Source organism: Ornithodoros turicata, chromosome 1, assembly GCF_037126465.1.
Source record: "Ornithodoros turicata isolate Travis chromosome 1, ASM3712646v1, whole genome shotgun sequence".
NCBI lineage: Eukaryota > Metazoa > Arthropoda > Arachnida > Ixodida > Argasidae > Ornithodoros > Ornithodoros turicata.
In genome coordinates, this window is record NC_088201.1 from 14,879,676 (window position 1) to 14,892,251 (window position 12,576).

The following is a 12,576-nucleotide window of genomic DNA, read 5'->3' on the forward strand; positions in this document are numbered from 1 at the left end:
AGCTCTCTTTTTTTGTTTGCGCGTGCGCAGAACCACCAACGTTATCGCTTACGTACGCAAAGGCTATAGCATACGATGCACTAAAACTCACTAATGAGACAACTACGTGGGGAAGGTACCTCTCGCCCAGGAGTCAGCGCTGCATTTGTATTGTCAACAGACTTTCTAGAAGAAATAACTTCAGTGGGGCCAAGAGGTACATCCTACTTAATAAGCAACTTATTCGCAGAAGAGGACGATAAAAACCTATGCATCGTATCTTTTCTAACGTCATTGGGCTTTTACACACGTTCGAATTTCATGAGGCGTTTTGGAGAAAATGTTTGTCCAACTTTTTTAGCACGTCCAAGACAAGAACATGGTGTCAAGAACGGCACTCTCTGACTTTTTGTCACGTGCTGTCCTCTACGTCATCGTTTGTTTGGTTGGTTGGTTGGTTGTTGGCGCTCTATGGCCGAGCGATCTGCCTGCCGGTCTGGCGCCATGTTGCTCAGTAGATGATCGTGCGTCCCAGGCCGACTTCAGAAGGAAGCGGCTTTAAAGTGTCTGAGCAAAACCCAGATAATATCTGCAGACAGTACAACTGCCGCTCGGATCCATTGCTTTGGCTGCGATTCAGCCTCTGCAATTTAAATAGCATCATGGTTTACATTTGTAATGTACGTATCAACGTATGTCAACGTGTATAGGGCGCAATAACTGATCAAACGATATAATATGCGCTTTACGGTGCGGCAGCAACACAAGACTCGGTATGGCCAGCTTCAGGTTGGTATGAAGAAGCTCGTGCCACTCTCAGTCGTGAAAGTTCGTTTCTGATGCGTGGAAGAGAGAACGACCAGCTTTCTTTACTTCAAATCTCCTGCCCTATTAGGCGTCTCTGCAGTACAACAGACTAATGAAGTGAGCACTCCCCGAAAATCGTCCCACGCTCCTCACTTCTTCCTTTTCAACCTTTGCTGGGGTGCCTGCTCAGCTGAGCACGCGCGCTAGAACACGCTTTGTGATACCAGAAGGACACTCGAGAGCTAGGGCGTCCACGCTCTTCATTAAATGGAGCTGTGTTGCTCAACGAGGTAGCAGGCTCCAGGAGTGGGGAGCTCACTGGGGATGTCCCTCTCCACGACGACGTGAGCCCTTGACGATGACAGATCTGTCCGGCGCGACCACGCGAACACCTCCTCACCAATTTAGACCTGTCTCCTGCCAGCACCAAGATGAATGCGGGGTTTACTCCTCGACAGGTTCGCCACTGGGAGAGGTACGAAAAGAGAAGAGAAATAAAAACGTGGCTGTGCGGAGTGTAACCAGAAACCGCACTCGGAGAGCACCACAACGTCCCCCGATTTGAAATTCATAAGAAGCAGTCCGCGAAACAAAGGAAAAAAAAGAGGGTTGAATATGGGGAGACGGTGTCGTCTTTAAGGGGACTGCCGCGGCTTTTTTGCTTTTTTTGCTTGACAGCTTTGAGCGCGGAATGCCTGATCGCATTTGCATCGCCGTTGTAATTAGACGCAGAGGTATTAGCGTAGTTGACAGGGCCCGAAGAGACGTTTGACGTTTCTCTTCCTCTTTTCGCTTAAGCGAATATTAAGTTTCCTCGGTCATCCAATTACCATGGTGCGTTTCCTGCCACGGGTCATTTAAAGTTTGGTGAAAAAGTGCTTATGATTTTTAGGTGGTATTGCGTGGTTCTCACGATTCGTAGTTCAAGCTGTGAAACTCGGTTACATGAAACAGAGACATGCTGCGAAGAGCAAACTTCTTTTCCATATTGTGAGGCAGAAACACCATCATCATCCCAATCGCCATCGTCGCTTTCAAAACGAAAGCGAAAGCGAAGTTGATGACAAGCCTGTGTTGACGAGGCTGTGGGTTTGCTAGCTATATCTTGCTTCACTATACAAATTTGTTTTTTACTCATTCTGATTCCCACTCCGAATCTATTCTTCGCAACATCTAATATATTCGAAGATTCTGTCACGTGTGCCTTGCCAACGCCACAACTCCTCCTTCCTCCTCTTCCCCTGGGTGACGGTGGTGGTGGTGGTGATGATGATGGAACTGCTTGCTGCAGTCGGGCACGCTTAGGCGGGCAACGTTACGACTATCGCAGCGGGGATCGTGGGTCCTGGGCCGACTTGATAGGAAACTGTGCCGACATTTGTCTTAAAGCGTCCGAGGAAAACCCAGGGAAAACACCCAGACAGCACAGCCAGCGCACGGATTCGAACCCGGGTCACCTGCAAGTCTCGGCGTGGAGTGCCATCATCGTAGCCACTAGGTCACGGGAGCCTGTGTGTAGGCATCGGGAGCCATACTGTGATGGAACTGATGATGATGAACTGGTGATGGTGATGGGAGCTGGTGATGGAACTGCTTGCCGGGACGCAGAAAGCCCCGTTATCGTCGGCAGGCGAATCGCCGCCAACGGTTTGAAACGCTCAGAGCGTGTGCCTGCGAGTTGCCAGCAGGGTGGCTGAAGAAGGGTCGTTTCCATGTCTACGGTCGGTAAAAGCCAGGTTATTATTGGAGGAATTACTAACGACACATCACGTCGAGTAGCGAACAAGGCTTCGTTAGTTAGTTCACAAGGGCAATGATTGGGAACCCAGTAGGCGGTCGTTTGCTGCCGCGGTAAGACATGCAGGCCCTTCCAAAGTCCGTTAGTAAACAATTTTGTGCAAGCGGTCTCACACGTGCGTGCAGCTGTCGGGTTGAGTGAATATTATGCCGTTGAAATCTATGTGTTACGCGGTGTGAAAATTAGCCGCTTCGCGGCATGTTTGTCGCCTGTGCGAACAAAATGACCCGTAAAAGACGCCCAATGAACCACGAGAGAGCGTCTGAACTGCGGACCGCTAAACAAATGTTACCTTTCTTCCAGATTACTTTTTCGTTTATGTGAATACTCGGCACTGTTTTCTTATCTCCACAAACAATCAGACTCCGTATAAATCCAAATATCTCTGCCTACTTTGATCTACTCTAGCGCATCACTTATGAAATGATCACACGTTATCCTAGAGGCCAAGCGCCCGGGACGCTACTCTTTACAGAAGGTGGCATCTGCTGCAGAACAATGCGCAATGCGCTAACGCGTGAAGTGAAAACTCGAAAGCGTTCTTTCAGACATGGATCCTCCAGGCCTTAACGGTTATAAACTTTTCTACAGCGAACGTACATAAAGACCCTTGCAGAGAGTTCGAGCGGAGACGCGCATTTGCAACACGCAGGGGACGTTGCTTTTATAACGGTACTCATCGGATCTATATGGCGAGAAACAAGGCCCCGTAACTAAAGAACCCCCATTACAAACCCCTTTCACGCTACACTCTCTTCAACATTTTCCCAACATCATAGGATCAGAATAGATGACGACATCTCCGCTTCCTACTACGAATGTCCCTCCTCTCCCATTCATTTCTAAAAGAACACCTCGGCGGCGTTGACTAGTACAGCGGCTTCGAGTCCCTATTGTCCAATTGGCGTGCTCTTGACAGCCGTGTGTAAAATCCCTCCAGAGAATTCTGTCTCTCCCTTTTTTCCGAAGTGCATTCTCGTGTTACACTGTCTCTACCCCAATTATGGACGTCATTTTGTCCCCCACGTGTTCCGGTGTCGTTTGCAGGCGATTATTGGGCCCGCTGATTCTTGACGTGGAATACAGAAGGAGAAGGAAAATTGGTTTCTCTTCTTTTAGTTCGTTTTTTGATGATTGTCATTTCTGGATAGTAGGAGAAAAGCTCGAGACGCGGAGGAGTGACACCAGGGGAAGATGGGACGTGGGAAAAGCTCCTCGACCAGCGCGCAATGGTTGGGGAGCAGTGTTGGGGGACGTATTATTTGTGCTCGTTTCAGTTTTTGTCTTTTACTACTTAGGAAACCAAAGGATGTTTGACGCTGGGAATAGTGAGATTTGGCAGACGTTGCTTCAGTCTGGGGAGCGGAAATGGTTTCAATTAAAGTGGTTTGGGAATGTGTTGCGGTTTCCGGCCTGTCTTTTGCTCTTCCATTTATCAAAGGGTAGCTTCACCGCGCTCCTTCTTTTATTTCTTTTTTAAATGCTGATGTACCACAATGCACGAGCACTGAGGAACAACAGAAAGTTCGTCCTTTTGTTAGTCTTTAGAAGCGCATCACCGAGCTGTCGACAGTAAGGCGATAAACGCGCAAATTGAGTTGTACTGGTTTTTGACTCGTCATGGTCACGTCTCACAGTGTGTGGGGTATCTCAGAAGACTGATGCAGTTGTGAAAAACAAAAATAAAGAAGGGAAAATCGAGGATGTCATCGGCTTCCGGCAGGAAAAAAAAAGAAAAAGACCGATGTGTTCCTAGGTGTACCTATAACGCTTCATTTTGCAATTCACTCACGGGCGTAATAAACAAAAATCTTAAGTTGTATGGCGACTGTGATGATGAGCTACGTCACAGTAGTCTGCTTCTGGAATATTGTTGCCCGCCCTCAGCACATGTCATACAGTGGTTAACGTCCCACGCGTTGGTATGCATATCTACGTAACTCTGTGTCATCAAGTAGCCGCTGCGTCCTTAGAAATAAGGTTATATAATTCAGTTAAATGGATCGCCTGGCATTATTTGCGCTACACAACTTCACTAGTTTAGAAATTCAAAGCGGCCAAAACAACGAACAATCCCCAAACCAGTGGTATTCAGTTGCATCTTCATTGAGATTTCGAACTGAATTGAACCGAGGTCATGCCGCCATTTTCTCGGACAAGACCAAATGGAGATTGCATTCATAATCAGGGACTTGGGTGTAAAGAGAAAGCAATGAAAGGTACGTTTCGAACCTCTCAAATTCCGCAGGGTGCTATGTTAATAGTGCTCTTGTTTTCAGATCATTCATCGTTTGCAGCGTAAATGTTTTATTGATGCAAATACCGCTACAGAAAATCACGCAATACCTCTCAACAACAACAACAACAATTATATTGTGACGATGAAGAGGGGACGCTTTCCACTCTAGGAGTGGAACATACCTCTCAAAATGTTCTCACCTGTGTGCTTTTTCGCGACCTGAGAAGAAATCTTCACTCAGTCTTCTGGTTCACGGACCTCAGCCACACATTTCCTTCCAAGGGCAGAAGTGCGCGATTGTGAGGACTGTACCCTCAGTAATACCAGGCGCCATTAAAATAATAAAGACACAGTACGCATTGAAGAAGAGCGCGGAAACCTGCCAAACTGTGCGCACGGATTCATTTGCATGTTTGCATGCTAAGCAGTTCCCCACGGACGTTCGGGGACAATAGGACAGCATTTCTCTTCACATTCATGTGTGTGGTTCATTAACTTCATCAAAATGCGTCGTCCAAACGGCAGGTGGGGATTAAATGGGCACTGAGGCTACAAATAAGCAAAACGGCAAAAATTCGTTCCAATGGGCTTCTGCAGATCAGGGAGAGATATAGGGACGGTTTAATAAGCCACAAATTTCGCGAAAATGCAGAAATTAAACAGAATGCAATGAGGTATATATAATGTTGGCTCATCGTGTAAAGACAATGAAGCCTTGCCATGGTTGGACATGAAGCTTGCGCTTCTGTTTGAGTTAGCATCAGGTTATGGCAATCGTTTGTCCTCGAGAGTCGAAATGATTCACTTTTTTTTTTTTTTCATAGTAGAGCAAACGTTACACCTATGTCTAACTTCTGTTATTACAGCCTCGAGCCATCAATCCATTCTAAGTGCAATGTTCATTTCACAGAGTAAAAGAATATCTACCCTCTCTGCCGAAATTGGCCCAGATGTGTACACAGACAACGGACCAGCAATGCACGAGTAATATTGTGCGCCCTAGTAGACTCCGCCATCCAAGATTAATGCGGAATCCTATCATCCCAAATACATGATCTATCATCACAACAAACATCATGTATCATTAGGAATCAGCCCATTATGGGTATCTCGTACCCGTCGTGTGTCCATCTGAGCGGCATCGCCCCTGATTATCGGACCTGTTCGTCTCAAATGCAGGTCGTCATTCCTCACGGCTGCACCGGACGCGAGTCGTCTTTGCGGTTTCCTCCCTATCGCCTTGGTCATTCTTTATTGTTATACGGGCTCTCTGCTCTGGATTCCATTACGGTAGCCTCGCTGCTATATGGCCGCGAATGACAGATAAAAACCTGGTGCCTTGCTAAGATCTCGGCGCTGGTACGCTTCACGGCGCCTGCCAGGTTGGGCAGGCCCCGATGGATGTCTCCGTTGATGGGATGCGAAGCACTGAGGCCCCGTCGGCTTCTTATAAGGTTTGCACAGAATACCGCTTGTTCATCACTGTCTGGAGCACTTTGTCTCCCAACAGCTATGGCCACCGCGCAGGTTCAGATACAAAGGGGCTACAGAGAAGAAACGCAGCGTTCTTACACACCTTTTTTTTTTGTGTGGTACGTAAGTGGTACGCGGGGGAGGGGGATACGTTTATAAAAAAAAAGAGAAAGAGGAAAGGTTAGCCAGTCAAAGAGCCGGCTTCCTATTCAAAATAAATAAATAAATATAAATAAAAAAGTCACCACAACAACGTAACAATGTCCATCTCACGGTTTGTGAGTATATCTTACGTTAAGTGGGAATAGGTGACGATTCCTACAATATATTGGACAACATTTATTGAATTCAATTACGGAAATTTCTGAAAAGTTAGGAATGGCTTCAAACCACATCGAATGACATCACTCGCTATATATGAGTTGAAAGCTGTGATAAAGAGAAGGACCACCAGCTTTCTCATTGTTGCTCAATCATTTGTTGTTTTCTTGCTTTTCTCATTCAATCTTTTTGTTTCGCGGTGGTGATACTGCCTCCACCTGTTCAATTTAGTACGGCAACGCGTGTTACAGTTATTTTGCGTACGTGTGTCACATATGTCCTGTCTGCAAGTAAACTGTTATACCTCGCGATTTCTTAGCGACAAATGCGGATAGCCTAACCTGTAATGTGCGACGCGCAGAATCAGGTACCGTGTCGCAGGATATCAGGGGATGGGCGCTGCGCGAGCCACGGAGAAACGTATCCTCTTGCGACAAGTAGTCTTTCATTTTTGCACTTTCATTTTGCGTTCCTTTATGTGTGACTGCATGTGATCGACGCGCATGTGCAAACGTGATTTGTAGGCGTTAATCTTGAACCTAACTGTCATAAGCGCAGGCACGTCTGGTCTCTTCGCAGCTTGCCATATTGCAGACGCATATTTTACAGATTATTACTAAGTTGTACAGAATAAATTTAGTATTCGATAGGAACTGTAAGAACACAAAGTGTGATCACTGGAGTTGAGGGCCCACGTCAATGAGGCCCCTCTTCAATCCCTGTCAACAACATCTTATTGTGTTGTTGTGAATATAAAAAAAACAGAGAGAGGAAGAGAGAAATACAGTGATAAAGAATGAATTCATCTGCAAGTCTTCCTGTCCAACCCTATCCTGGTGAACACAGAAAGAGTGCAACAAGAATGAGAAGAGAAATAGAATATAAGGCGAGGCGACATATGACCAAGAGAAGCTCCAAAGAGAGATTGGTGTTCTATGGCGTCATAGTATTTTGCCTGCACTTCCACGGAATACGAAAGACATCTTTGACCGACAGTTCCATCGCAGCATTCCGCGCCATCGCACAAATGACACACGCAGGTTTCCATTGTCCCCGGGGCCTTTCGCTCACTGAGTGTATCGTCGAACAGCTAATGGCATGCTAAAGGGGTTCGCGATGCCTTCCATTTTGGCCGACACGATTCACTCTTGCGCAAACTCACTCCGTGCAGCAACGGCAGTTGATAATCCTGTCCCCTGCCGCCATCTCTACTCTGCGCTCACGTGAAACTCAATCATGCATCACTTACCCCCTTAGGTAGCGTCAAAGATCCCTCTTCTGGTCTCGTCTCGCTGAAACGAAGCTAATGAAGCGTAGGATGCGTTGAGAAACCAATTTGTTCGAGATGCCTGCCTATCTCTCTATGGTGGAGGTCCACAGCGGAAGAACCTGTAAAAATTGAGTGTGTTTTGTCATCAGGTTTTCACTTATCGGACACTTAGCAGCCCGTCTATGAAATTGTGCGCGCAACGTACCTCCGCCTTTCTTTGCTCTCCTTCATTACCACCCTGCCATTCTCATCGTGCAAGTATCCCGCGCCATTACGAGCGGAGAGCTTGCCCGTCTCATATTGAAGTAATTTAAATGGCCGTGATTTAGTGCCACAACTCCCCAAAGCCTTTTACGCATTCGTCATCTACATATCTTTTCGCACCGTCCCTATTTCGTTTCACGGGGAAGCTGGCAGGTTCGTTTTTGCACCATTACGTTGAACTATAAGGCCTGATCTATGAGTCCTTAAGCCTGCGTCGAAGGTTCAATGCCTCGCAGACTCTCTCTCTTACAGTGATAACACAGTGGGCCAAACACAGTTGTGGATGCGTACTGTGGCGAGTCGAAGTTAATTGGTGTAGCTGGCATCCGTGTTGTTGGAGTCTACACCTCCATGTTTCGCTTTTTTCCAATGCAATACAATGTCAATTCGCACATGGTTCATTGGTATACATGACGGTGCGATGACGGTGCGATGAGAGGCGCAACAGGAGGAGAGGCAGAAGCTGCTCGAAATGCAACTGAAGAAAACAAAGAAGAAGAAGAAGAAGAACATCATCACTTTCTTGCCTTCAGGATGGTTCGAGCCTGTCACGCAACGGTTTCTATCCACACGTTTTTTTTTTCGGTCCGAAAGCATTTTATTCTATATCATAGGGTTGCAATTCAAAGGGTAGATGTCATTTATTACAACGCAATATGCGATATGTAATGGAGGGCAATAGGGATGACAGGTTGCACAATATACAGAACAATACTTGTGATGAAGTATGCGCTAGTTATCTTCTGTCCCCGTGCGCACGTAGTATATCCAGTGGGCAGTAGCAAAGTGGCGCCATACATGTTAATAATGACAACACAGGGATGGACAGTAATACTATTTTTTATTCTAATAATAATGCATAATACTGGATGAAAATACGTATTATAGTACTAAGACAGTAGTGCCCTTGAAACCGCGTATTATAATACATAATACTAATACTGTATGATTTATAATACACTGGTAATACGGGGGAAATACATATTCCTTTAGACCTTGCATTTAGAAAATACAAACCCACATACAACATTTATTTCGTTACGTAAATTTCTGGTGCCATTACACAATAGGCGTCTACACACAATTCGACTTTAACAGCATTTTCTCCAAAAATGAGTCTTCAAGAGCGCTTCTTTTCAGTCTGAGCACCTGGTTTGAAAAGAAAGTCGTTCCACCAGAGTCGATGAAACAACAAACAACAACAACAATAGCATAATGTAAAAACCCCGAGACTAGGGAACACGAAGGGACAGACACAACACGAAGTCTCGGGGTTTTTACATTATGCATCATCTTCACCAGCTCGCTTGTTTCCTAGCCATTTTTTCATTAACAACAATAGGCCTTCCTCAGACCAAGAAAAGGGTCTGAACCATATGCTTTGACTTAGTCACCAGGTATAATAGTGATAAAGCCAGTGCGGAAAACTGGAACAGTAAGTGTGTAATGACATGGACCTGGTTTAAAGGCTCCCGTTGCCTTTGTTATCAGTGCATACTAGAGCCAAGTGATACAGGGGCAATGGTCAGTGTGAAGGCCAAGAAGTATTACTGTCTTATGAGTAATACACCATACCAGTAATACACATTTTTGCGTATTATAATTTTATAATAATTATCATATAGTATATGAATTATATGTGAACGATATATACATTTATATATATTATTATTATCTCTCTATATAATTATATTATATATAGTATTATAATAATATTATATGTACAAAAAAGTATCACAGTAATACTATTATAATACTTTGTACTATAATACATGTCCACCCCTGTACAACATAATGGTCGTTATCATCAGCATTTCGGCATCCAGTTAGTTCATTGTACTGTACGTCAGTTGCATTAGCTATCTTCCCTGTTGCCTAACACAAATGCGTGGTATCAATACTTCGAAAAGCAGAAACAACTTCGAGGACGATAATGCTGCATATCCTTTCCCCTGTGAGTCCATTTGCCGAAAATATCAAGCAATCTGAAAACGTAGTGGCGCACAGAAGCATATCGTTGGGGCCATGCCCCAACCCATGTAAGCAGATGGGTCCAGCTCTTCGCATCACCAACAAAGTACATCTAACCTTGTGAAGCCTGTGATATAGAAGGAATGGCTAGAATAAATATTTATCGACCCTGCACTCATTATCTGGGGCAACAAACCATCCGCACTGCATTCAGCTGGCTTAGGTCTCCTCAGGAATGTGATTCTAGACGCTAGAAAGGCATTATGTTGATTTCCTCGAGTAAATGGACTTGCTTCATACACTCATCAAGGCCAGGAAGAGAGTGCTATTCTAAATCGCTTCCTGTCCACATTAGGCTGCCCCAGGAGGCAGGTCGCTTGAATGGGGCTGCGGTGCGACATGCTGCACAAAAGCTTTCCGTATACTTACGCAAGGGAACAAGTCGGTCACTGCACACCATCTATGCTGATGATGGAAGATACACAATAGAGTAGAATCTCACCACCACCGGTCAGCACGTAATTCATTAAGATTCAGTTCCCAATTCAGGTAATAAGTTGAAGTCCGCTTAGTCGACAACATAGAACAAGTTTAAGATGGAGGCCTCAGTAACATATGACTGTGTACGTATTTTACAACGCTCCTTTGCTGAACAATAGCTAAAGACTCCCCGTTTCCCTCATACTTTTATACTCCTTTCAGTCATTGTTTTTCCTCTTTCCACTTTGGGTGAAACAAAACAACACAGTTCCATAAAATTGCGAGGCAGTCTGAATCTACGCTCTGTTTCTCAGTAAATAAATAAATAAATGCTCACATCTTGCCATTAAAACTTTCTAAACGCATTATTACTTATTAGTGCCCAGCTGGTCCCTTGCAAATGTATCATCGGTTCAATGCTGACCAGCAGCTGGAACAATACTTAGTGCGCTTTTGTTGTTGTCGGACGTGATGCGCGTTCTCCCCTACGACTGGAGTTCCCTGTCTTCTTTTATTACTTATAACGACGATTTTTTACTATCTGACCACACCGTGACGCGGCGCGTTCGTAGCGAAACATGGTTCCTGTTGCAGACCAACGCGGCTCCCTCGTGAACACAACCGTACATTTCATACATAGAAACATCCTGGTCGTTTTATATTGTTCTCTCGATCTTATTACGAGCAGGCTTGGTTCCCGACATAAATGATGCACCTCCGTGTAAGTGCTTTCGAATGTTCATAATAAACGAGAGAAGCCTCGCTTGTTTCCCCACACTCTGTCCCGAAACAAAAGTTTAAGAGGGAGGCGGACTGTGGGAGCTTCCCATCCTGTTACTTGTCCACTGCAAGCTCACTGCTTTGAGAAATACATTACGGTGACACGTGACCACGCTCTGCAATGCGAATAATAGAGACTTTTAGTACATCGTACGCAAAGGCGATAGCATGCATAACAGATAGCGTTGATGGTTCTGCGCACTGCGCGAAGCTCTCTTGCTCTTATGGGCGTGCGCAGAACCATCAACGCTATCCCTTACGTACGCAAAGGCGATAACGTACGATAGACTAAAACTCTCTAATATCCCGTACAGATTTTCTTCTACGTAATTTCGGAATGTACTTCTCGTCACCTATATTTTTCGTTTCGTTATATATGTTTCTCATCCCCTATATTTTGTATAAGTGGAAATTTCGCCATCAATAACTACAACAACCAAGGGAGCTCCATCCCCTGTGTGTCGTGGTCCGGCGTGTGCAGATCTGAGGACCGAAGCCAAGGAGACGACCAGCCCGTAGAACAGCAGAACATTTAATGACGTTACCAGCATTCACCAGCTCGCGCTAGTCCACGACAACGAGCGAGTCTCGTTGTCGTCGTCTATTGTACATATACGACATCTCCCCCTTTTAGCACAGCAAACCCATGTGTTCATTTCAGGTGACACATCATGTTTCCCTATAACACAAAACACTGCACCCCTCCGCTAGTAGCCGTAGCGATCAGGCTGCTTCACAGTTCGACCGTACCGCGTGGTACCTATACTTTTCTGAGGCGGTACCGGTGGCTTCAACGTCGTCGGCTGTGCCATCGGCCCCTCCTGAAGATGTTGCTTCGTCCGTCTGGTTACCCCCGACGAAGTCTGGACCATATACGACCTTGGCGTTGGTCCCTCAGTGCAGACAGTTCCGTGCGCTGCTGCCCCTGCGAAGATTCGCACTGCCGTGTTGCTACGTAGCTCCGGGCGCTCCTTGGTCCGGCGTCGCTTGTTATAGGAAGCCGCACGAACGGCTTGCTCCCGTTTGTACCTCCGGCGGTACTTCCGCAGGTGTGGCCATGAAGGAGTCAGCGTAGTAGGCAGGACAGGTACATTGGAACGGAGCTGGCGTCCCATCAGTAGTTCAGCTGGCGTGTAACCGCATGCACCCGGCGTTGTGCGGTAAGCGAGTAGTGCTTGATGCAAGTCCGGCGAC

General features: G+C 45.9%; 1 protein-coding gene across 2 annotated transcripts in view; it reads right to left on the reverse strand.

Moving 5' to 3' along the window:
• The window catches only part of LOC135377525 (prolactin-releasing peptide receptor-like), a 774,729-nt gene that overhangs the window by 177,379 nt on the left and 584,774 nt on the right, over nt 1–12,576 (reverse strand). For both annotated transcript variants that reach the window (XM_064610011.1, XM_064610010.1), the window contains one exon: nt 7,867–8,006. In XM_064610011.1, coding sequence (XP_064466081.1) covers nt 7,921–8,006 — 86 coding nt within the window. In that variant the 3' untranslated portion in view covers nt 7,867–7,920. The remainder of the gene's footprint in view (nt 1–7,866; nt 8,007–12,576) is intronic.